The sequence below is a fragment of the Aptenodytes patagonicus genome, chromosome 7 (assembly GCF_965638725.1).
Source record: "Aptenodytes patagonicus chromosome 7, bAptPat1.pri.cur, whole genome shotgun sequence".
In the NCBI taxonomy this organism is placed as follows: Eukaryota; Metazoa; Chordata; class Aves; order Sphenisciformes; family Spheniscidae; genus Aptenodytes; species Aptenodytes patagonicus.
The window spans coordinates 33,328,316-33,355,471 of record NC_134955.1 but is presented as its reverse complement, the minus strand read 5'-3'; the positions used below and the strand labels follow the sequence as shown (position 1 = coordinate 33,355,471).

The window sequence follows — 27,156 nt, the reverse complement described above, 5'->3', positions numbered from 1 at the left end:
CTGAATTGACTGCCTGTCCACTCTCCTCCCAGCCTATCACAAAAACCCCATCACTACAGCAGTTTGAGTGGAATATATGACTAATGATACTCTACCTATGCATCGTTCAGTCTCCATATCTGCTGGAAGGGTGTAGGATTTCTTCCATGTAACCACATTACAGAAAAATTTCTTTTCAAAGGAAATTATGAAACTTAAGTCCTTGTAGTGCATAGTCCTTCATCAGTGAAACTGCATTTCTTAAAGCAGAGAAATGTGAAATGATGGCTTGGTGGCAGAGAAGAGCAAAGGCACAACCTAGGAATCAAAACCATGTTGTTCTGGCTTTCACACTGACAGTAGATGAAAGACAGCTTGGAAATATCTTTATTCAAGCAACTGTGTCTCACTGAATGATGTGGCAGGGACAAAGGCACAGCATCAGAAGTGAATCTAAACCATCTGTTAAATGTCATCATGCACAAAACGTGTTACTGCATTAGCTCCAGATCCAGGCATTCAGATTCACATTCTGGCTGGGATACTAAATAAAGAGTAGAAAAATCTTAAGCTAACAGAATAGAAATATTAACCTTAATAAAAATAGTATGCAATTAATTACCCTGTTCAGAGAAAAGCCAGAAGGGGGTTGGCAGACAGGTACTGTGTGCCAAGACTGATACTAAGCTGTCTGGGGTTTTGCAAAAAGAGACTTCAAAAACCCTATGGAGGACACAGAGCTGGAACAGCTGATCAGGACCAAGATGCCTAGCAGTGAAACATAAACTTCTTGTGGCACTGGGAAAAATTCTGAATTCCTCAGAGCAAGGTAATGCCACTGCTATTCTAAATACCTGCTCAAAATTACTTGAAGCAAAAAACCAAGAACTCAAGGCCTAAAGACGATCACTTTTATAACAGTTTTATTCAAGTCTGTGTGCTCTAGTGTTGAGACAAGGCCTAGATCAGCATTACACTGTAATACAATAATTTTAGCCATTGAACCAAGCCTGCTTGGCATCCTTGGTTTACAATTTACAGTACATCCAAAAAAAGAGCAAAGAGAAAAGAAATCCCAAAACGCCAACAACTTTCATTAGCTCTTTGCTTCACTTAAATATTGTTCTAGAACATAAAATAATTTAATACAAAAAAGAACTGTAATCCAAATACACATAATACATTGACACAGAACAGAGGAAAGTTACAGTAGATTATGCACAAGAGTATTCAGTTGATGTGTTACCTACAGTGAAACAAACTGGACATTAATATAATTTAACTATTTAAGCCCAAGAGGGTCAGAGGCAACAAGTCCCGGTCACAAATAAAGCTTTTTAAAAAATAATGCAATCATCTTTTCCTCTAAGCTTACTGCTGTACAGAAGTTAAAGGAAGGCTCCAACAAATCACTTAATTTGACAACATTTCATCACACAAACAAGAAAAACTTGGTGGCCTCCGTTATTTTACTCAACTCTGAGGTACATTACCATTTGCTAATGTAACTGCTTCATTGCAGGTTCTTCGGGCAAAACATACCTTCAGGTGCTACTTCCATAGCAACAGACTTTTGAACACCATGAACAGAAGAGAAGACATACACAGGTCTCCAAAAACAGACTGAAATACTTAAGTTGTAAGATGAATCCCAGTCCTGCAGAGTTTGGAGTTCCTTATGAAGTACCCAACACCCTCCACACAGTGATTTCAACACAAGCAGGAACTATCCCATATCTCAAAAGAACAGACATGGGGGCATGATCTTACACTAGAGTTATCTACTCACCTGGTTCTTCAGATTTACAACATTGTACTTAGGAAAGTCAAGTCACTGATTTTTGCATCTGGCTTTAAATAGAAGCAGGAGCAGATCCACAATTAATAAGGCAAAAGAAAGAAGTAGCTTATAAAAAGAGGGAGGAAATACATTCTCTGGCTGAGAAATCCTTGGACTTTCAAAGCCACAGAAGAGACATTGTTAAAAGCACAGGTATTTTCCCTGATTACTCCACCGCTGTTGCCCTGCCCACTCCATATAAGCCTCTCAACTTAAGTCAGGCAAAATATCTTGGATATTTCCAGCTTGTCCTGAATTTATGACAAAGAAATCATATATACCAGCACGAAGTGCTGCGCCAACAGCTGACAACCAAGAACCCAAGAACTCTAGTAACAGTGGCGGATGTTGATCACTGCTGAACTTGTCAGGTCTGTCCACCAGCCCGGAGGGATGCATTTTTGAAATGAGAAAAAACACCTGAGAAAACGCCTCAGGTTAAACTGACATTTGCACATACAACCTCCACGCACCACTTACTGCCCCGCTACAGCTAACAATCTGCTAATGCAGAAGTCATTGCTCTTTCCTCCTGTGTCAGAAAACATTCTCAAAGCTTACCCTGTTTATGGTAAGAATTAGCAGTCAAATAGGCATGGCATGTGCAGTCATGGAAAGGCCACAAGAGTCAGCAATCAAACCAGCATTTACCCAAAGACTTGTGAAGGAACTCTTTCCTCAGGTAAATCGACTCTTTCCTCTGACAAAGTACAGAGCCTGGTCCTTCACCATTAATCTCTACAGGACAATCCCCCAATTGAGAGCTTTGCTGAATTGGGGTCCTGTGCATTTTCACCCACAGATACATTCCACTGACTTCAGTGATGTTTAAGTATGTGATGAAGAACTTTCTTGAATTGAGGCCTCTTCCCTTTCAACTTAAAAGTTAATTACCCTAAATATGAACTTTTACTCCTAGATGTTCTTGGCTTTATGGGGTTTCTTATTATAACTGCCAAATACAAGGGGCACTGGTGCCTACTGACTTTAAGTGTTATCTAGGTATATTCTCCACTTCGAATTTAGCCATCCCCCAAAGAGAACTATGTTGCACAAGAATGGATTTTACTCTCTGCAAAGAGCACTGGCCAAACTCAACCATTCAACTGGCAGACACTTGTATGCTTTCTTTTTTCTTCCTTTTTTTTCTTGCCGTGGCTTTATTCTTTACAGTCTAGGATTCCTGGATGTTATGGTTGTCAACCTTGAAAACGGAGCAATGGCAGAACTGATGCAGTAACATCTGCTTGAGATGCAGTGTGAAAAAGTCAGCTCAGAGGTATTAGCTGCCCTATTCAGATAAAAATGCTAACCCTGTTCACATTGTAAGAGCTGCTGACTAAAGACGCAAGACAGAAGAACAAGCCTACTGTGAATATCTGGGCAATCAGTCGAGGGTGACAACCCATTTTGTGACACAGACTGGGCCTGGGAGAAAACACATTACCCAAGTTGAGAAGTGGCCACATCCAAGTAACCCAAGTTGAGAAGCGGCCACATTCACAAATTCCAGTAGAACCCAAGGAAGAAGCTCAGTTCTCCTCCAGCTGTAGTTAAACTCAATAAGCTCAGTGTGCAACTGAGCTATGCCAAACAGTAATCAGAGGCCAGGTTTGTTCTGAAACTCAATGAGGAGAAACCAAGTACAAGGGTTCCCAAAGAACTTGTTCATTTATATACTGAAATCTGCTGCTAGCAGCATTCTTTGATCAATGAAGCTTGGAAAAACACCAGCATGTCTTCCTGCTCCATTATAACCTCTACTGCTAAGACAGCGAGAGACAAAAGCATCAGGACATGGCTAGAACAATGTTTCTTCTTTCTCAGACCCAAATGTCTCTCTTCAAGACAAGGAGGTTAGCTTTATCCAACTTCAACATCTGTTCTTGAGAAAATGCTCAATTGGAAGAATCAAGGTAGAACAGGGAGACAGTGTCAATCACTCTGAAATAGCATATATAAAATGCATTATTCTGGTCTTAAATTGGGGTTTCAGCCAACAACTTTTGAACACAATGTAGGTTCTCACTAGCTATCCCGGAAGCTAAAATTTGAGCATGGACAAGATCCTGAATAACAAACGGCCTTTTTCCCCTGCCAACATGATTATTTTTCAAATAATTTATTTTAAGCAAATAAAGCTTTGGCATTCCTCCTGCAGATTTGTTTTAAGCCCCCTTTTGCTAGCTGTGCATCCATCTGACCCATCAACTACAGGCCTAACAGTAGCCCAACTTCAAGCTGAGCTTATAAATCCACTACATTACACACTAAAAATGTGTCATGGTTTAATATTAGCTATATTGGGCTGTCTGCACATTATTAGCATTCAGATACAATAAGGACTGTATTAGGATCTGATATGTTAGGAAAACAACATTGCAAATACAAGGGAAACAATCAGGATTGTGTGTAGGTCCACACTTTAAGAGCACACGAGATTATTTAAAAAAAAAAAATCTGTTTTCAAAAAACAGACCTTCACTTTTAAAAGCAGTAGTGACCAATATGAAATCACCACCTTTTGGTCTGTGGACAATCAGCTCTTCCACAGGTCAGAAACCATCAAGAAAAATGCCCTGCCTTGTCATTTATTGTTTATTTTGGAGGCATACGTAGTAAAAGCAAGTATAATCTTAACTTATAAAACTGAATTGCTGGTTTTATTTTTCCATCAGGAAATTGCATGTCAAAGAGCCAAATACAAGTGTTTGTCTCTGTCCTCCCATCATTCCAGCCTCAACTGCCTACCTAGAGCAATTCTTACCAAAACTTATGCTTTCTTCCCACTCCATCTCTACAAATGAGGTAGCTCAGGGTAAAATAAAACAAACCAACTGGAAATTAAGTAACTACACATTCCTCATTCTTTACCAATTTACCTATGATGCCAAGAGATTACCAAGCAGCTAGTATCCCTCTGTCTTTTGACTGCTTATTACATTAAGAAGGGTAATTTCACTCTTTTATTCGCTATTTCCTGCCAACCTCAGCTTTCACTTCTCCCAGTTGTGTCTTATGCTTCTAGCTTGAAAACATTTTAGGTCAAAGCACACCTAAAAACATATATTGGTTTCTGTCTTAGGGCCCCAAGTACTATGTTAACAAGAATTAATAACCGATAAAGATGGAATAGGGGCAGAATTCTAATCAAGAGATAAGGAGAGCCAGCATTCCACAAGGGTGTACACACATCAGTAAATGGGAGGACATGAAATGTACTGTGCTGGTATTTGGCTTGATGTGTGATGAAGAACGCTACAGTACTGAAAGCTACAACCAGGAGTTCCCTCCAAAGAACAACCTCAGGCCCTAGCAAGGAGGCATGCGAGATAGAAGGCACCTAGGAATACAGGGTGTGCCTAATACATACATATGTATTTCACCAGGCTAAAAAAAAAACCCACCAAACTAAAAAAACCCCAAACAGTCCAAGAAGCCATTCTCAGTAGGAAAATTATGTTCCTGGTCATTTAGAACCAAAGAAAAAAGATTTTTCACTCATGTACAGAAGGAGATGAAATGTGTTTCTTGTATACAAACATCAATGAAATGCTGAAGACTTTCCAGTTGCAAAAAGGGAGATCGTTGTTAGAGAGGAACAATAATAATTCTGGTAGCTACATCAGTCCCCACCACCCAGTCACCAGTGGGAAGTTACCTTTTAATCAAGCACAGACACCTCTTAGCCAGGGAATGACTATTTTTAACATACAAAAATAAAGCTGATGTAGGTCTTTTCAGAAGCTGTATTCAATCTCTGACCAATGCTTAAAAAAGCTGAGCATGAAAAAAAACAAAAGCAAATGGGCATTTTAACTACAGCATGTGACTTTCTACTAGTGCGTTCAATAGAGGGAGCAGCAGAATAAGCTATAAATGCATTTCTATACTGCCTCGCGAAATTGTGAAAGTAGGGCTGAGGAAACAATAAATGTAAGTTCTTCTTAAGACTCTCTTGTTTGTTAACCACAAAAAAGAAAATCTAAGCCACAAACTGGATTGGAAATAGAAGGAAAAAAAAAAGATATAAAAAATTGGTTAAAGATCCATTCTGTCCAGCTAGATACAATACCACTGGCTGTGCAAACCACCATATTCTAATCTTACAATAAGAAACTTAACAGAAAAACAGGAAGGCATTATTTTCTAAAGATACCTTAAATATATGGTCAACCAAAGGTTTATGAAGCCTGAAAGTTACCCTCTGTGACAGCATGAGTACGTTTTCATTCTCTTTGCACACACATGCTGTATTTATTGCTTGTTTGCAAATATGTTTTAACACATGCCTATCCCCTTACTCTCAATGTCCAGTTTTACCCAAATTATAGCCTTAAGTGAGTTATAAATACGGAAGCTAAGAAACTGTTCTGCAGTAACAGGATAAGGATCAGAAATCTTCATTTCCAAATATAGGCGTCCTTGTTTCCTACTGAAAAAAAAGAAGCCAAAAGGAGGACCTGTATCACTGTGCAAGATATAAGCCTCCTTATTTGCCATGGAGTTGGTAAGAGTTCTTGAGAATGGAAACGCATGGAAAAGGTTAGAAAGCAATAAGCACTTTTTCCAAGAAGAAAGCTTTCAAAAGTCCCAAAAGAAACAAAACCATTAATACTAGCTTAAAATTACTTACAAAAGTAACAGGCTATCATTGAATTTTGGGATACAGTATTAGGTTTGGTTCCATACATCTAATGGGACTCCAGCTCCCATATTCATCCCACAGAGATGAATTAAGTTTCAAATAAAAGTTAACCTCAAGATAGAAAGGTGACTCAAGATAGGAGGTTTCCTGTCATTTTCTATTTAACAGAACACTCCAGGCAAAGACCTTTCTTTACTTGACCATTACTGCCTCACCTTCAACAGAATGAGAGGTACCCGGTTTCGTGACAAATCGAAGTAACGTCTCTATGCAGTGCTGTCCATAAAGTCTTAAGATAACAGCATGCTATGAAGAGGAAGGCAACTACTCCCATTCCTAGAGGTACAGAAAAATACTTCGTCATAAAAGCATGTCAAACCAGAACCAGCCTTTCCACATCAATAATGAAAAATTCACTTTGAAAATACTCATTCTGTTAGAAAACCATTACAAAGAGTATTTTCACTGATGTTCCCTGCCCCATACTGAATATCAACCCATTGCAATAATAATCTGAAGGAAGAAAAAAACCCAAACTATAAAAAGTTACATTTGCACCTCTGAAAAGGATTGAAAGGAGATAAGACCTACTTGCTGGCAAAACAGAGCATTGTGCAGTCCATAGGAAGCAACAGTATTAGAAAAAATTCATAACTATTATCACCTTAGTTTTGATACAAAAGCTTTCTTCTCTCTACCTGTCCACTCAATCTCTGTGAAACCAGTAGAAATGTATAAAAAAATTTGTCATTTTTTGCACTGGTTGCTACGTCTATGCTTTCCCCCATTTTACAGGAAAAACAAACAGGCTAGAAGGATAGCATACTTTGAAGGGCTGGCAAACTTTCTTCTATTTCCTAAATCAGCACATCAGTTACATAAATTAGTGATACATACTGCCAGCTGACTATCTGAAAGAAAATACATATATATTTCCAGACCAGAAAAATTTTTTTCAGCAACAATCTTACTACTATTACCATCGGTTAAAAAATTTGTCACTTCCTCTTTGCAAGTCCTGTAATTACTTTAACACATTTTACCCCATTCTTTTGCCATTATGTTTTAGACTGCTCAGTGATTTTGTGCTCTCATGTTATCTTTTTCTCATTTTCTCAGAAAAAAAAAAGTGCAACTTATTCAGATATTTAGGAAACAATACATTTATTAGGATTTTTTTATAGCAAGACTTTCACCACTTTCCTCAAGAACACTGCTAGAAAGGTATGTCAATCAACAATATTCTGAAACTTTTGTCTCCCTGACAAATGGGAACACTAGTAACCAGTAGAAAAAAGATTTGTGAGCTGACAGGCTCATATCTTCTCAGTATCTAGCGGACTACAGTGAAGCGCTCCTTTGGAAATTTGGAGCACCTCAGCTCCCACAGCTGGAAAGGAAAAAACCCAACAGATTAAGAAAGGAGAGAAATCAAGCCGGGATGGGATAGATGGATATAGGGAGAGGTTACGAGCTAGCTTAAACATGCACATAGCCTCTGGGCCACAGGACACCAGCTGCAACAGCTTTTGGGATGCATAAGGTAAAACACCTGACAACTCTTTGCCTTCAGAGCCCCCTCTGCCTGCCAGAGAATACCCCACCACCTGCTAAAGCCAATAGCTTTGTTCCTACAACAGACTCCTCTTGCCTGATACCTCAGGTTAGCCACAGGGCTCCCAACTGGAAGACAGTTATGGGTTGATGCTCAAAGACTACCTCATTTTATTTCACATGCTAGATTCAATGAAGATAATTGCATCCAAGGAGTGTTTAAAAAAAAACCAAAACCAAACACCAAAACATTATGCTTCTACCTAGTCTTTCTGGCAGCTTTGTAATAGAGAATATCTACATTGGAAACCCTGCCCTGGACCCTTGACTCCTTGTCATCTGTCCTACCCAGTTCCTTTGATGTAGCAATGTCCATTTGGTGTTAGGGAAGATGCTCTTCAGAGCAAAATACTTCTAAATAGGTCAGCTACACACCACTTTCACCAAGTGATTATCTAAAAGGGAGAGAGGGGGAATGGGTTTTGATACTTCATCCTCAACTTTCCTAAGCAAGAGGTGACAGAACAACTTGGCTTTACAGCTGTCTTGCCTGCTGGGAACTTGACAGAAGCCTTACGGTTCACTTGGTGAAAGCAACTGGCCAACTATCAGAAAGTTTAGTGGGCTGAGTTAAAACAATGTGACCTAGAAAGGTAACCTCCCATTCCATGCAAGTAAATGGATTTTAAAGATTTCTGTTTGAATGGAGCTATTCCAGGTGATGTCTTTGCAGAGCAGATGATGCTTCCTCTGACATTTGTAATGATACTTTTTGGATAGGAAACACTACTTCAGAACAGCTGATCCAGTTCCGTTTCAGACTTTTTAAAATGTTAAGGGAGACTATGAAAAATAGATAGTTTTAATCTCCTGCTTTTAAGTCCCTCTGATACAGCCTCTGACTGGGCTTTCCTTGAGTTTGCTTCTATAGCACAATCTAAATTAACCATCTGTTTGGGTGAGTTTTGCCTTTTTTTTAGTCTCTGGAGCGCAAACTGAGTTTTCAGAAATGGAAAGCAAAAGGATGAGTGCTTAAGAAATCAATAATGCTAAAGGTCTACTTTTACATTTCTGACACTTTTGGTAAGTTTTCTTTTTAAAGTATCTTAGCCCCACATCAGAATACCTTGCCTACACAGTCAACAGTCTATCCAGCTTCAGCAGCTAGTGTAACATCATTAAGGCTAGGTCTGGAGTATTCAATGGGGAAGGCAGCAAAAAGTAATTCTGCCATTTAGCACATTTCATGGAATGTGATAAACAAGAAATGCGTGACCTTTCTACATGAAAACATACTGTAATTGCTTGAAAAAAAAAGGGTGCACTTGACTAATGGCAACATGCTGGTTTTAGCCCTCAAACAGAATTAAAAAAAACCTTAAGTACAGTACTTCCCCACACATGCTGGTTTTTAACATCAGCTTACAAACATCTAAACACACAGGTTCTCTGTGCTGACAGCTGCAAGAAAGTATTCAGCTACACTGCCTTCACAACAGGACTGGACTGCCCTAACAGCTTGAGCACTGCATTGGCAGCACTGTCAAATCAGTTATTTGCACCCAAATGGTCAGTAGATTAGCAAAATGAGCACAGATCTGTACAAAAAGAGTGAACAGATATGCTGTACCCTGCATTAGAACAGACTACCCTATTACACTCATATAAAGGCCACATCCCTTATTTATAATGCCAAAACTGGGGAAGAGTGAAGCTCTCATTAAAGCCAGTAAGATACACCTGCAGAGGCACAGACACACTCACAGTCTCTGTAGGGACAACCGTGAGCACAGGCACACCCTATTTGTGTGACTTCCTCCTTCAAGACAGGGGTCTGTTCTTGCTCCAGAGTTAGGAGTTTTTACATATTTGAACAAGAATAAAGTTTTACATGTCTATAGTGCCTTTCACTCAAAGATCTCAAGGACTTTATACCTATTACATATGTCCCAACCCCTCCCCCCTGTGAGGTAGGTATTATTCCTATTATTTACAGATGGGGAAATTCAGGCACAGAGGTTACATTATTTGCCCAAGGTCACACAGTGAGTCAGTGACAAAATAAAACAGAATCCAGATGTTCTGATTCCTGTTTGCACAATCCAACTAATAACAAGCCTCAATTTCAAAAGAGCCTTAAACAAGTATCAGCGTGCATACGAACAGTCTTGGGTTTCAAGGGCCACTCCTAAAAAGCGTAAGAAAGGAAGAAAAACAGAAATGAAAAAAAAAGAGTGAGGGGACACATAACTTACTTCTGCAAGCCAACACAGCTTTAAAGAAAGAGTTCCTACTAATTCCCTTCCCAAAGCTGAGGCAGCTTGACTACGAGCCTGGGATACAAGGGGTGGGAAAAGGAGGCTGATGTAACCAAAGTGTGAAATAAAAAGGCAAGCTAGAGTAAACAGCCATACCATAAACCTTCATCTTTTTGAAAGCACAGGGTCATAGAAAAATAGGGCTGAGAGGGACCTCAAGAGATCACTGAAGTCCATCTAACCTGCCTTGAAGCCAGGATCAACTACGCCTACACGTTCCCAGCAGTCTAGTTAGTCTGTTCTCAAAGACCTCCATCAGTGGAGATGCCATGCCCGTCCTCTGCAATCTGTTCCACCTTGCACTATGAGATGAGCAAAAGAGGACAAGCGAGTCTAATATAGCTACTTCTGCTCCTTCAGTGGGGGTACCATGATTCCCAGGCCTATCTAATGATCTGAACACATTTCAGAGAAGGTAGTTTCCAGATATTTACTTGTTTCTGTCCTGGATTCCTTGGGAAAACATCAAACACTGGTGTCTGCTGTAGTGTAATATTTGAGTTTTGAAAATACTGATTAATACCAGGATAGATACCAATATACTTACTGCAAGTGCCAAATCCTACAAGGTCAGTAACAAAGACTTTGATATGATAATTTTAGCTCATTGCAGATTCAAACTGCAATAAGAGGGCAGGGAAGACTACAGAAAAACCCCACGGCAAAAGTCAGCAGCTTGGAGTTGCCAAGTTTCATCCAACTGCAGACAAAAATCAGGCAGTCGAACAACACATCTTCAGCAGAGGCAGCACCATATGATCTCTGTAGCATCCCTCCATCTAATCTGTCTTCAAAGTGCATTCTCAGTGCAAAAAGTAGGATTGAATTTAGAGGGGCTCACTGTCCCCAGTGGATTTCATACTATGACCAGAATTCTTGCTTGAGTTCATATGCTGCAGCTTTGTGTGTGTTAAGTTCACTTCTGCATAGCGGAATGGTGCTGTCCTGGCTCTGCCCCTCAGCATCTATGTCCAACAGTGTCCGTTCCTCTACAGGAAGACCCACCTGGAAAGGAAGCAGTGCAGGCAGTCCAGGTCTCTCTTCTACAGTGCTGCTGCTACTAGCAAAACAAGAGTCCAGATTGCTTGGAGTATCAGTACTTGAACTGTTGGCAGAAGATTCACCCTTGGCGTTGCTGGGTGACACAAACCACCAGGGATCAAGCCGCTGCCGACTGGCTGCAGGACGTGGCCGGGGCAGGAACTCCAATGTCTTGGGTCTTTCCAGTGTGGGGTCCTGCTGTGCATTCCATCGTCTCGGGGTTGGAGGAAAAACAAGGTTGGGGTCTGGCAGGCGAGGGACCTCATTGGGATCTCTACTTGGACTAGGTGTTTTTAATACACCTATCCAAAACAGAGAATGTAAGAGAAGAGGGAAACATGTTAGATGTCACTGCTAAATGGTTCCAACAGATCTTAGTTTATTGTATGCACACTGTGAAAACATTTTCAAAGCAGAAAGCCTCCATTCAGATTCTACAAACACTGTATCTTCAAGATTACACCAATCTGAAGTGAATAACTGGCTTCTTTATCCCTACACTGTTCTCAACACATTGCAAGACACCTGTTTCGCTGCCCTAGCACAAGCAGCAAGTTTTGTTCATTCTCTCATTTGCTTTCTTCAGTTTTCAGACTGGAGAGCATGGATTTGACATCCTACCAGAGGTGAGGACTCTCCAAATCCTTCAGAGGGCACATTACCCATTAACAGCTTGAATGGATCAGGGAGACACTTGCACAGCAGGATGTGTGACACCTGTTTGCAGCGAGCAGGACCAACTTCCTGGAAGAGCCATTTAACACTACCTACTGCGGACGCTTCCTGGTTTGGTTTTGTTTAGGGGTGGGGGATGGTGTTTGGGTGTTTTGGTTTGGTTTTTTTATAAACACAACATAACTTTTAAATTTTCATGAATACCATTTTACTGAGTATTCTCAGCTGCATTAACCCACATTTTACTGCAGGCTGCCATTCAACAGACAACCTCACATTTTGTTTTTACCATTGGGGAAAGACTAATTAAATCAGATTTTAATTTGTTATTCTAGTCCTTTTTTTTCTCTGAATTACTAGGGCAAGAAAACAGGAAAGCATTTTTTAAGTTATCAAGTCACAGCCACTCCTAAAGACTGCAACAGTGAGAACACTACCTACCCAGGAAGATCCCTCTTGCTTGCAAAGGAATAAGAGCAACAGTGGCACAGCCCCAAACTGCTTTAGAGATCCAGTTTTCACTGCCTTAAAGATCAGAATTTACTTTGAAATTGTAACAGCAATACAAACAAGTGTATAATGGCAATGGAGATGGAATCCCGAGGAAGTGCTAAAAATGCGCAATATTTGTACTTTGGTACCATCTTTGTCTAAGAAACAATACTACACTCTGCCTCGCAGCACCAGGGAGCAGAGAGAGTTCCTTAGCGCAGAGATGCTGGAATAGAGACCTTTACTGCATTATTCTGTTCATTATTTGTGTTAAGATAGCATCCGTAAGCTCTCTTGTGGGCTGATCACCACAATGGATGCTGTATAAGCAACATGTTTACTTCCTAACAAGTAATTATAGTGTTTGGGTCTTTATTCTGGAGAGGAAAAGGAAGATGGCTGAAAACCTACCTGCTCCCAGTGCTCCAGTTAAACAGCTACTGGAAGGGCATCCACTGGTTGGGCACCCATTGACAACTAGTCCACTCCCTTTGATGGCACCATCAGAAGGTGTGCGCCTGTGCCCGCTTTGCTGGGTGTGGGAAGAGACCGTCACATGTGTGGGAGTCAGGGACTGGTTGGGGTCTTGTTTGAACCTCTCGATCTGGACATTGACTAGTGGGTTGGTAATGGCTGGCAAGGGAGCCTTGACTGTCACTGGGCTGACAGGCATTTCATACACCACAATCTCATCGCTGTCTGAGCGCAGCAGGGACCGAGTGGAATTACATTCGGAAATGGAAGACAGGGAAAGAAGGGTGAGGGATGTGGATGGCTCGCCTAGCAACAACATGGGATCCTCTTTCTTGAAGATCTTTCGGGAAGGTGGACTAGTGCTTCTGCGTGGGCGTCCAGCTCTCTGGAAAATGCTGTCACGCTTCTTCTTCTCTTCCTTGGGTGCCTCTGGCTCCTCCTCAATCAGCAGCTGACACTTCCCTGCTTCTAACAGATCAAAACCCAGGCCTGCAGCAGCCAGCACTGCTCCACAGCCAAGCAATGCAACCTCACATCGCTTGTGGTGGGAGCCACTACGTTTGAGGCTGTTAGTGGGTGTCAGCTGTGGGGTACTAGTAGCAGAGTTCACAGGGGTGGACTCCTCATTGGCATCACTAGAAGGGCCATCCCAGTCTTCATTCTTCTGAAATGGGATGCAGAGGTACGACTGATTGTGCCCAGGTGAAGGGTGCGCTTTGCCCTCCCCATTAAGACATTCGCTGTCTTCATCATCTAGAAAGCAAATGTAAACAGACTTTGCATGGATGTAACGTTTTCACTGGCAAATTTCACCATCTTACAAATATACATGAAAATAAGCTTCTCCTCAGAAGATGCAACTGTCCTCATCGCAAGCATCATTCACCAACAGCCAAATATTCACAGGCTATTGTCTCCAAAGCAGATAGGCTGAGATAAGTAACAAGACAAACACTATCAAAGTGGAAGAAATTAGTGACACATTAATCTATTTGGGATCAACTGCAGAACAGCATTTCAGAAGCAATCTGTACCTCTGTCCTGGTTTCCACTGGGACAGAGTTAATTTTCTTCCTAGTAGCTGGTACAGTGCTGTGTTTTGGATTTAGGATGAGAACAATGTTGATAACACACCGATGTTTTAGTTGTTGCGAAGTAGTGCTTACACTAGTCAAGGACTTTTCAGCTTCTCATGCTCTACCAACTGAGGAGGCTGGAGGTGCACAAGAAGCTGGGAGGGGGCACAGCCAGGACAGCTGACCCAAACTGGCCCAAGGGGTATTCCATACCATGTGACGTCATGCTCAGTATATAAGCTGGGGGGAGTTGGCCGGGGGGCAGTGATCACTGCTTGGAGACTGGCTGGGTGTCAGTCGGCGAGCAGTTGCATCACCTCTTGTTTTTTGGGGGGGTTGGGTTTTTTTGGTTTTTTTTTTTCCTTCCTAGGTTTTGTTCCCCTCTCTCTCTTTGTTTTACTTTCCATTACAATTTATTATTGTTGTTGTTGTTATTATATTATTTCAAATATTAAACTGTTCTTATCTCAACCCACAATTTTTCTTACTTTTGCTCTTCTGATTCTCTCCCCCATCCCACCGGGGGGGTGTGGGGGGGAAAGTGAGTGAGTGGCCGTGTGGTGCTTAGTTGCTGACTGGGGTTAAACCACAATAACCTCAGATACTTCTAGAGTAAATTTGTATGTTTGGGAGTGAGGAGCAAAAGGCAGGAAAATTATAAGGATCTCTCCTTGCAAGTGAAGGTGTAACCATGCTGCACATGTAAATATCATTAACAGGAAAGGAGCTGAGAGGTAGCATGGAGCTAGAGGGGAATTAAGAGAAGCTTGTTAGCTTGACAGATAAGAAGCACAAGCAGAGAAGTGAACAAAAAGAAAATCCAGAAGGAGAAAGTAGTTACTTCACGAAGAATAAAAGAAAAATGGATACCACCAAAATGAGAACATTACTGTAAGGTACCAGGTAAAGGTCAGGAAAGGAGAGGTTCATCCAAACATGAATGGAAGTGGGGATGAGAATATAAAGTCCAGGGAATTCCTTTACCCATCTCTGCTAAGCTGGTGAATCCTGGAAAAGCAGGTGCAGTTCTCTGGATCTTCCCAAGGTTCGGTGCACTGGATGACCACTGTTTGTATCCTTCTACCAGAGCTTTCAGACTGAAATAGTAGAAAGATGGGAGAAAATGTACCATGCTCACAACCAATTTTCATTCCCCCTTCTATATTCTCTATCGCTTTACTTTGGGTATGCATGTATCCATCTCTAATTACATAGATTTGAAGTCTTCCCACAGCAAGACATTTTGCAACATCTTTACAGCACCTTAAAATACAAAAAAAAGTCAAAAAGTCCCCTCATTTGTTACACCATGGCAGTCAAAAGACCTCTGCTGATAACCAACAGCTATGAAAGCAGAATAATAGAAAACACCACTACAAAGATCAGATGAAACATTTTCTTTTTAAACCAAGGCAAACCTACCATGGCAGGTAAAAAATAAAGTGCTTAGCAGGAGGAGGGGAAAAATATCTCCAAAAACATTTCCATGTGAAATATAAATGAACAATGAAAGTCAAAGATCACCCACTGGGACAATAATATGCTAAAGTCATTGTAACAGTGAAGTCATGCTTCTATATTATAAAGCCCAACATTTCTCCTCTAAAGAAAACACTGCATTGAAGTACAGTTAAAAGCATAAGTTCTAGATTATGGAAAAATAGGTAACTAAAATCATAAATCATGTCATTGTTTCTCTTACTTACAGACAAAACCACCCAAAACCCACAAAAACAAACAAGTGAAAAACCCCAAACCAAATTCCTACTTTGACATCACCTGCGTATGTCACCAGGCACCCAAGCTTATTAGTAGTCCTCGTTCATAGGTATTTATTACCATCATCCTATTTGTTCCCTGCAGTACTTTCATGACATCAGAAACAACTTTAGTAAGCAACACAACTTTCTGACATATCAACACTTAGCAAAAAGTTTTATTGTTCAGTTATCAATACAGTCTGAACTGGAAGATTTCTGGTGCCTTTCTCCAAACTCCAACGTGAAACACATCATAGTGTTGGTGAAAAGCTAACATACACTTAGGATAGACAGAAATTGAATGAAAGGTGTAAAAAGATGTATGGATAGTCTGAATGATCTCAACTAGACACACAAGAGCATCGACTTATTATTGAAAGAACAGAAAACTTAGGAGATGAGACCTCTTCCAGCTCCATTACTAACTTGCATTGTTCTTTGATAAAACACACAATTCATTACAATCCTTCCCTTGCAGAGAAAGAAGGATATGAGCATACAGAAATTATGTCTCATGATTCTTATTTTTTCTACCAGAATCACTCTGCATTTCTAAGATGGCTTCCATTGCAGGATTTCAAAGTTTTGTATCTTTTTTTTTTGCCTTGGTATGTATTTTTCCTCTATTCTCTACCTAACTGGGATGCCCTACTTGTCACCAAACTATATTGCTATAGCAAGGTCACAAGGCCTAAACCTGATTCAGCACATGTTCAGTTGGTTGATGACCATGCTATAGGCATTACAATAAAAGTATCCTGTGCAGTTCTCAACTGTCTTGAAAGTCCATGATTTTCCATCATAGTATCCTGCTATGAACTTCAATCCAGACAGCACAGTGCTGAATTCTACTTGTCAAGACATACAACCACACAGTTTTACAACAGAGATGCAATTCAGTGTGTGGGTCTGTTCTGATTTACTCCCTCCATATTATACTCAGCTATGCAACACAACCCACCAAATAATGTATGTTGTATCTAAATTATCCATGTGTAGAACATGCATAGTTAGGATAAATACTATAAATAGAGCAGCATATTAAGGGAAAGTTGGTGAGTAAAAACAAACCATGTTAGTAGTGTGATCACCTCCAAAAGTAAATGTCAAAGTTCCTACAATATGGGTAGACAACTATTGAGGAAGGGAGCATTTCCATGGAGCTAGGAAAACACATACTCTGTTCTCTATATGCAGAGATAGCAAAGTTGTAAGTGATAGGCAGCAATTATCTTCAGTTTCGCCTTCACTTTACAGTCATAGTTATCTAAAGGGTCTTGGGAATTGCCCTTTATTGTACAGCAGGACACAACAACTTAGTTTGCTTCCTTATGACTTCTCAGAGCAATCTTCCCTTGCAAAAAACAGACTGAAGATTTGCTGTTACTGACAAAGCGCAGCTCAATCTGAACAGAAAGATAAATAGCTACCAGAATAATTTCAAGGCCTGCCACATTCGCCTCAAGGTTCTAAAATCTTCATCCTTCCCTTCTGTTTTTCGCTCCTTCTCTCTCCCCCCCAAATTACAAGCAGACCCTGAAGACCTGTGCAGAGGATAGCTGCACATCCTCTTAATTAGACAGTAGCGTGCATTTGAAAACAATTCAAAACATGCTGACTTAGAGTACATTCCTACTACAGCAGTATTACCTGTTACTGCTCCAAGGAAAGAGCAACTGGAATGATTTGAAAGCAGCAGCAGCAAAACTGTATATTTTAGTCACCAGCATGACAATTCAGGAACCTAAAGACTTCTTACCTGTAATCTATTTAGATTAAATAACAGGAAGGTTATTACTCTGTTTGTTGTATTATGGTTGAGTTACTTCTCTGTTGCCTTTTTCTATTGGGAAGTCAAAAGCACCTCTCTTCAGGAGTGATAAGGTGACAAGGCTTATTTGCTCAGCAAATTGCAAAAAGCTTCCCTACAACTGTAAGACAGCATCTGGTGTCTTAATACCATTCTGTAACGCTATGTTGAGGCATTAATACAATACTGTCATGAATAAAAAGTGTCTGCTCCCAGGCTCACCCCTATTTAGCTTGCAAGATTTTAAGAGATAAATGCTAAAGGGCTATGACTACCCCACATGCAGTGTCACCTTCCATAAAATCAGTAACACCACCAGCATGAAAACTTAAACAGGGTAAAGATCACCCATGTCATAGTAACAGTCAGACTAATCAATGCCAAGTTTAAAGACAATTAAGACTTCACCATATATCCTTGAGAATATACCACAAAATCACAACTGAACTGTCACAACACTAGTCCAACATAAAGCTTCATCCAGTCTCTGCAATTCAGCACAGCAACCTTCTGCTGCTGTGCATATTCCGTATGCTCAAAGATAAATGCAGAAGGGTGAATAATCACTGTATAATATTTTCATGACTGCCTTTACTTGGTGTTAATTACAGGTCAGTTTACTCATGCTAGAGAATTTCACTGCAATTCCCACAATGTAATTCTTGCATAAATTTCAAATTACCTCCTGTGGACAACACATGGAAAGTGATAAAAAAAGATGAAGATTCAAGTTCCCTTGATCAAAAAGTCATGTACGCAGCTGGAATAGCAGCACTGCTGCTACCAGTACAGTGTCATGGAGAAGACTTGAACTGGACTTTTCTATCCTAAATTTAGCTCTTCACTTTACCCCAATTTTTATCCCCCTACCCTCTAAAATTAGAATTAAAAAATACTAAAAATAGCAAGCACTCTCTCTTTTGAGTCACTAACATTTACTGAAACTCTGCTCCCTTTAAATTAAAGTCTGCAGTCTGGCATGATCTCAGCAGGAAGCAGTAGTTCATTGTATGTTAACCATACTGCCTTCTCAGAAACACTATCATGTTTCAGATACTCTGCAAAATGCCATAGCTGTATTGAGTCTCCCTGGAAAAGGTGACGAATACTGTAGAACATCTCAGAGAGAACAGGATAGTTTTAAGAGCAACCATGGTTAGCAAGCAACTCCTTTCCAGCTGTCTGTGCCCAAAAGCAATTCAGTGCTTCAGACTGTACAATAATGAACAGAAAACTGAAGAGCTTTATTCCCAGAATTGTAAGAACATGATTTCAAGGTAGAAGTGTTTTTCTACCAGCTTCAGTGATCTCCTGCCCTTTTATATAATGATTGTAAAGTGTGACACCTGTTTTAATTCTGTAGAATACTATACTTCATCTATAACATAGGTAAAGCATAGGCAGCAGTCAAAGAAGCTTCCTCCACGCTGCCCTGTTAGCATGTCAGGAGTACCTTTGATGGAGAACATATTTTAATGTCATTAGAACACTTAGATCCAGGCCCTCTTGCAGAGGCCTGCAATAGTGATGCATTATGTAAACATCTATTTTCCAGGAATTTCACACCTGAGCACATAATATTAAAGATAAATTATAACCAGTTATTTTATTTTCCCTGTTTAAAAATATGGCAAGGGTCAAACTATCAATTTAGCAGGGGAAAAAGCTTCAAACTCCACTAAAAATCACGAGGCATTCAAACCTCTTAGAAGATCAAAATACTCCTATGTTTAACACAGCATTTTGGCAATGATCCATTGGAGTCCTGGTATAAATAATTCACATATGAAAAAAAAAAAGAAGCCACAGAACAAGAATCTATAGAAATAGAGGTACAACCTGTATCTCTGCTAAAATCACTTTCAGGATGTATTCACTCAAGGTACGTGTCCTTTTCAAAAGCCTGAAGAGAAGATATTTGCCTGGCTCTACCGGATACTTTTTAAATAATAACATTTAAGACAAGAAAAAGTATAGCTGGGAGTTGTAAAAGAGAAGTAGTTTCAGATATGATATGAAACTACAGAAAGTTGAGCCTGAAAATAAAGAAAAGCTACTAGAGAAACAGTTTTGCACAGCTAAGAAGTTCTACTGCTTACAAATACACATAACAAGGTAATAGCAGACAGTGAAAGCATCAGTCCATGCTGGATCTCTAGCAAGGGATTGAATGCAATGCAGTTGTGTAATCTCTTCTGAATCTCTAACATCTCTGGTACAGCAAGTAAGTTTGGAAGCAGAAGCGTTTGCAAGAGGATAGCAAATTTCCTGTGAGCCAGCTCATAACCAGTTTTAGAACCTGGAAGCCAGTCTGGTTCCAGGCCCTCTCTTACCCATCTTCTCCTGCACCTAGCTCCTTGTGACAAAGTGAGCTCGGTCCCCAGGTGCGTCCCTTTTTCTTCTGGCCTCTCTTCTCTTCTTCCTCTCCTTCCTCCTTTGGAAGGACTGAGCTTCGTCCCCACGTTTTACTGCTTTCAGCAGGAGTCACTTCACAAGTGGGAAGAACAGTGGAAAATGGGAAACAAAAACAGATACACAAATTAAAGAATTGGTTCCATAGCAACATAAGGAATAAAATATAGGCCGGAACAGGAATAGTAATGAAAACATCCATTCAGGCTTCTTTCCCATAATTCTGATCATTTATCAACACAGATCTAACAACCAGATCCCTTCAAAATTAGTACAGATAGGCTTTACAGCTTTATTCCATCACTAGTTTCTCTTTTTTAGAGCCACCAGTTTGATACCAGACACACAAGTGTCATGATATCCAATACAAACACTACACATTAACTAACATCCCTTTCATACTTCTAATACATGCTTGTCTGCCTAATTCTGGTTTTTTTTGGGAACACTATTTTCATGACAAGCACCCTTGTTTTTCTTCCCTTCCAACAGTAACCGAATCCACTTCAATAATGTTTCACAGATCTATTCTGCAAATTAGTATTTTTAAAAATTAACCCGTACACCTAAGGAACGTATTTTCTATACAATCAAACAGCAATATTTCAAGAACTTGGGTAATTAAGGTTTGGACTCCAAAGAAGGTGATACTCCCCCCCATCACCAACACACTCCATTTTTCTCTCTAAATGCATACATGCAGGGCACAAGGCAAACATTTTAGGAACTTTTTTTTTTTTACAGTCCTGTCCTAGATATGGAATCTTGGCATCTTACCACGCTGACAGACTGCACATTTCCCAAATTCAATACTACATTGAGCTCCTTACACTGTATGGCCCTGAGTCTGGGAATAATGGTAGGGCTTGCAGGAGGGCTGGAACAGCTACTGATCAAGCTTTTCCTTTTATCCATCGTTGGAGAAGCCTGCACAGTGAATTTATGCTGGAAATCTGTTTATCAAAAGAAAAAGAAAAAAAATCAAGACAAAAGCAGAAAGACACAGTTAAAATTCTTTTTTTAATATAAGAAAAAAGAAATAATAATTTATGATAACTTTCAAAGAGTACAATTTACAGGATCTATGTAGAAATGAAGTTTTACAGCTAATTGCTATCCCCCCATCATACATGCAGTTACTTCAGAACAAAGATGTGCGCTCACACTCATGAAGGTATTTCTTCTTAGTGTATGTATGAGATACATACACACGTAGATCCCCATGTGTTGACTGACATTTATGCCAAAGTATATCCCTGTATAAATTCCTTTCACCTTATCTCTCAGTTTCTTAATCTAAGCAAAACCACCAGCAATAGATGTTTACAGACCTGAAGAAAGGCATAGTTAACATGCACGTTTTATCATCATTGCTCTTCTGAACAGCCCATCTCTCTCAGAAAACAAAGAATATAGTGTAAGACATCATCCTTAATGATAACCCTTAGGTGATTTACAAAACCCACACTTTTATTCTTTTACAAATTTGAATCTCCATACAGAATCCACAGCAGAAAATCACCATCTTCACTCTTAAGACTGACTTCCCTGACACCTTCTTCAAGGAGGGCGGTATTAGAGGTCACTTGTGTGTTAATATGAGTTCACATATGAACTAGCAATGTAGGGTTGTAGTCTCACAGCTATCAATGTATTTTTGATAATTTTTAGATTGTTGCACCAAAAAAACCAGTAGATTATAGTTTCTGCTGCACCATTATGTAAAATAATCCCAGAGCGAGAACCTCCACCATTTTTATGTACACCCTTTATTAAACTGATCATTTTGAGTATTAACATGTTAAACTGCAACATCAACATTTTTATGTGAACCATATACAGCCATTGACTAACAAACATGTAACACCTCAAATTTACTTCTAGCCTTCATACAGCATTCCCCAGCCTTGAAACTTTGGGGAATGCTAGCCACAAGAGCATCAAATTTAGTTTCTTGATCCCAAAGAGGCATGTTTTTCCCAAAGTACATCCAATACTTTCTAATGCGTAAGTATCAGTAGAAAGGAGCTACCAAAGCTACAGGTTCGCCTGTTCCTCCCATTTCACCTGACACAGCCTAACACGTCACCAACCTGAAGGCAGGCTGATATGATTGCCATCTTTTAACTTGAGGCGGTTCCTCTTGAACTTTCCCATGCGTTTCTTCACCCGAGGCTTCTCCTGACACAGCTGGTGGATGATGATGTTGAGCTCCCTTTCCAGGATGTCAATCTCGCGTTCTGCCAGCTCCTGTTCCCGCCTTCGTAGCAACTCCTCATGGTTCTTCTGTTCAACAGCAGCACGAGTCAGCTCTTCTTCCCATGTGCGCAGCTCCTACAGGGAGATAAGAAAGGAGAAACAAAAAGCTACCTTGTGACCTGCGGGTTAAGACTAACATTGCTGCTGTACCTTCAGAATAGGTAATGACTTGTGCTCACAGCACTGCTAGTGCCACTGTCTAAAGGCTCAGCTGAAAGCCAAAAACCTAAAACAATCCTCAAGAACTTCTACGCTTGCCATTCAAGGCCTTTCATATCAGTATTAAAATTTGGACATCAGCACTTGTGAGGCCACACCTGGAATCCTGTGTCCAGTTCTGGGCTCTCCAGTACAAGACAGACATGGACATACTGGAGAGAGTCCAACGAATGGATGATTAAGAGACTGGAGCATCTCTTCTATGAGGAAGGGCTGAGAGATGGGACTGTTTATCCTTTAGCAAAGAGAAGGCTTGGGTGGGGGAGAAGGGGGATCTTATCAGTGTATATAAAAGCCTGAAGGAAAGGTGCAAGGAAGATAGAGCCAGGCTCTTTTCAGCGATGCCCAGTGACAGGACAAGAGGCAATGGGCACACACTGGAACACAGGAGATTCCCTCTGAACAACACTTTTCTACTGTGAGCATTACCAAGCACTGGCACGGGTTGTGGAGTCTCCCTCCTTGGAGATATTCAAAAGCCATCTGGACATGGTTCGGGGCAACTGGCTCTAGGTGGCCCTGCTTGAGTAGGGGAGTTGGACCACACGACCTCCAGAGGTCCCTTCCAGCCTCGACCACTCTGATTCTGTGAAAAGGCACTGAATCCTAAATTCAGTGTCATGAGAAAAATATGCTGGATATCTGACATGAACATGTTTACAAGAGCCATTGGAGAGTACCATGCATATGGGAACCCATTTTGGAAGATTTATTCATAACGCTGAACAGAATTAATCCTTGTTTTCCTGTTCAGTAAGTACCTATGTTAACTTCAGTATTGACTTAAACTGTTTAAAAATAACCTTGCCATCTCATGCATCATAAAATAGCAAAAAACACAGCTCTAACAAAAATGAATGAAGAAAACATCATCAGGAGGTCATTCCCACCATTTTCCGCCAAGCATGGCTGCTCCTTAGGCATAAAGATGCATGAGGCAAACTTTTCAATCTTTCCCTTGTTGACAAAATGAATCAACTGAAACTGTCCTTGAGATCACAAAATGTCTTCTCACTGCACTCCTCTCCTCTCACCACAAGGATATAAGAATTCAGCGCTCAGAATAACTATCTCCAGCTGGCTAATTCCACTGCAGAAGGTAAAAACTGAAGAACTCAAGTTAAACTTCAGATAGATTATCAGACAGATAATTTAGTTTAGATTTTTTTTTTTTAAATAACATCATTGTTACCTGTACATCACCACAGAGGTTTGGTACATTTTACTCATGAGGTGAATAGGATATAAAATTCTCTTTCCTCATTGCTACAGAGGAATACAGTACTCAAAACCTGAGGGCAGTCTAGCTACTACTGTTTGTCTGTTGAAATTTCTGGTTTTCAAAAACTGTTCCAACACAGTTACGCCGGGACAATAGCAGCAGGGAAATGCCTATTAGCTATTTTATTTTTCCCCAAAAGCTACTATAATATGTGAATAGAAATGTTTTAAGCATTGTTGTAGGACTTCTCTCCTCTGCCCCAAGGTGTCCTTTTTTTTCTGCTTCCTAAATCCAACTTCTGAGCCTAAATCAAGTTGGCTGCTTATTACGAATTTATTTTTAAGCAAGAGACAGTGAACTTTGAAAAATACTATTAGTGATTCCACTGCAGTATTTCACATGAACAACTGTAAAGACAGTCTCTGTAAGGACCTTAATATAGATGCAGCAAGCTGTGCTTTCTGCAAGTATGCTTGAAGAAAACTTCAGCTTTTTCACTTCTACTCTGAGGCTGATGATCGCAATTCCTTTTATTCCTGCTAGCATTTTTGTTTCCTGCTATTTACCCAGATGGACTTCAATTATAACAGTTATTGGACCATTCCCCTAATAGCACTCATGTTTATTATAGTCTATCCACTTTGGCTGTGCTCAAAACATGGAAAATGCAAATCTGACAGAACCAAAGCTGCAATGTTTGCTAGAGTATATATGGTGAAACTCTCTCTCCTACTTTTATTGTTAACAGTTATCATTGGGCTTCTCAATTAAGATGTTAACAGTGAAATAGTTATTAGATGCATTTAACAATGAAGACAACTCATCATAGCAGTTTGCGCAGCGTATAATGGAAGCTCACTACAATATTAGAAAGAGTAGCAGCTCAAAATGCAGATACTTATTTTACTCATGATTCTGCCCTTGTGTACATTACAACCTGCCATTGATTTGGGGACTTATTACAAGCTCCAGTAAAGCACACACAAAATTAACTCTGGGATGCACTAAACAATGATCCCTGTTTGAATTATAAAATGGGAAAATTATAATCCAGAGCGCACAATCATGGGGTGTTTTTCTCTACTTACCTTTTCTTTGGCTCTGAGCTGATCAAACATCTCTTGGATCTCTTGTTTCCAGTCTTCCTGCAGGGAGTGGAAGGAATCTTTGGGCATTTCAAAGAAACCAGACTCTTCTATGGCAGTGAGATGGTCTAGGATACTGGCAAAGGAAGGTCGTGAGTGTGGGTCAGGGTTCCAACAATCTAGAATAGGACAAAGACAAGCAACTGTTAAGCATCTCTTAGTACGGAGGTTTGAGAGGATAAGTAGTACTTTACTGATCCCCAGTGGCTAAGAGTGGCATGCACACTCTCTGTGTTACCCCATCTTTCCCATTTCCCACTTGTATTGACTATTGTCTGATCGTAAGTCAAGTATGGAATTCACGCTTTCATGCTTATACAATATCCAACATCACTTAACATCTTGAACTACCTGGTCTCTAGGTTCTATTGCAATAATATGCCAAGTGAAAGAGAGGTTTACTAATTTTACAGAAAGTTACATTTTCAAACATATATTAAAAAATCATAAATAGTTTCCTTAAATATTTTGCTTTAAGTTGTATGTGCTCACAGAGTGGAAATACTATGCAAGACTTTTGCAAACAGTTCTTTTATCACACTTACACTGCAGAGTTAACAGTCACACTGCAGAAGGATATCTATCAGAGCTCTTTCTAATGCCAAACTCTAATACTAAGCTGAGTCATTATGAATCTCTTCCATAGAACTGAAAATCTCTCCTGCAAAGCAGACTGGGCATAACTTGAGTGAAAATAGGAGATTCAAGTAAATAATGACATCAAATAGTGCATTTGGAGTTTTCTTACTTTTAAGGGTTCTTTCTTATTTGAGAGAAAAATTGTTTGATCAGACTTTTTTCTTTTGCTTTTAAGAGAAACCTCAGATAAACAAGCTTTTTCATTTACAGTCTAATGCAATGGCTTACCCAAGTACAGAGCTCTAAAAACGCAGAATTTAAGGTACCCATCTTACCACATGAGGCAACTCAACTAGCAATAGTACAAAAAGGTACTCCTTTTACAGTAATGGGAATTGAACATTGAAAACAGAAACGGAAATAGAAAATGGTATGAAGTAATATCTCAAGCTACAAAATCATTAAGAACGTGTTTTTAAAAAGCCATTAAGTCAAAACGTTTGACTTAACAACACTTTTGAATAGGAAATTCTTACTCGTTCAGTCCTCCCTCTTACTTCACCCTTATTTCTACTCCTGCAGAAAACGTCACTTTCTCATTCTATATTGTCCCATACTGACACTTACACAGGTTCTTGTTCAGCAAGCATCCTTATTCTCTTTAGTACTGCTAGACTCCTGCATGCCAAAAATTGAGAAGAACCAAACAGAAAAACTTAGCATTCAAGTATATTTCTAGGGAATACAGCTTTTGTGCATGAGTGGAAGAAACTAACACATGGGTCTTTCTCAATATGCTCATACTATCATTGCTCTTAATGGTCACTGGATTTAAAGACACACATTACTGCAGCACGAGGCAAGAGTTATAGAAGTGTTCTAAAGTTTCCTAGACCTTACAGCTGGAAAAAAGGAAGCCTTCTTAAAAAAAATTTTGGTGATGTCCTAAAAAGACATTCATTCATCAGTTCTGTGGATTGAAATACACTAAGGAGCAGCTGTAATTAAAAATAAATAACACTTCACAAAATCTGTGCAACTGCTGAGGTTTAGTTTTGCAGGTCTTTGATTTTAGCACTACTGAGATTTTGCATTTGCGAGCTTTGGTTTCAAAACTGCTGGTATCAAGATGCTGGAATTTAAGCATCTGTTCAGGTTCCAGGAGGCATAAGCTGGAACACATTTGTATTTACGGATTTCAAATTGCTTCTCTTATCAAAATAGAGAACTGAGGATGTTAAAGAGTGCTCTGAAGGTCCCCTGCTGCTGACCAATTAGTAGCAATGGGTGATACAGCTGGACTGTCAGTGCCATAATCCCTGCCTCTTTACCCCAGGTTTTAAGCATGGCAAAGCAAACATGACCCAAAGTAAAACAAAATGCTGCAGCCAGCCAAATGCATGAATGAGTGAACAGGATAACTATGCAGGTGGCCCGTGGCTTTTATTTTCCCAGGCCTAGATCTGCCATTATTTGCACTAATGAGGACAGTTGTAACATACAAGTCTTTTCTGTGAAGAGGGAAATTTCAGCTTTGCTGTCTCAGTGAAGACCACCAGGGCAGTAATTCAAAAGTAAAAGCAGCGTTAGGGGAACAAGAGTTCACCCGAGACAGGAAACAGCCTGTTTGAAAAACAGTTTTGGTGAAGGGGC

The 27,156-nt window shown here is 40.0% G+C and overlaps 1 protein-coding gene across 3 annotated transcripts in view; it reads right to left on the bottom strand.

The window, feature by feature from the left end:
• Positions 1-881: 881 nt before the first annotated feature.
• The window catches only part of MAP3K9 (mitogen-activated protein kinase kinase kinase 9), a 64,312-nt gene continuing 38,037 nt past the window's right edge, over positions 882-27,156 (bottom strand). For 2 of the 3 annotated variants that reach the window (XM_076344767.1, XM_076344768.1), the window contains exons 5-11: positions 24,868-25,043; positions 22,173-22,413; positions 20,910-21,032; positions 20,001-20,154; positions 15,082-15,194; positions 12,959-13,774; positions 882-11,682 (exon numbers count right to left, since the gene is read on the bottom strand). In XM_076344767.1, the coding sequence (XP_076200882.1) occupies positions 11,201-11,682; positions 12,959-13,774; positions 15,082-15,194; positions 20,001-20,154; positions 20,910-21,032; positions 22,173-22,413; positions 24,868-25,043 (2,105 nt within the window). In that variant the 3' untranslated portion in view covers positions 882-11,200. The remainder of the gene's footprint in view (positions 11,683-12,958; positions 13,775-15,081; positions 15,195-20,000; positions 20,155-20,909; positions 21,033-22,172; positions 22,414-24,867; positions 25,044-27,156) is intronic. The other variant, XM_076344769.1, reaches the window with a different exon arrangement.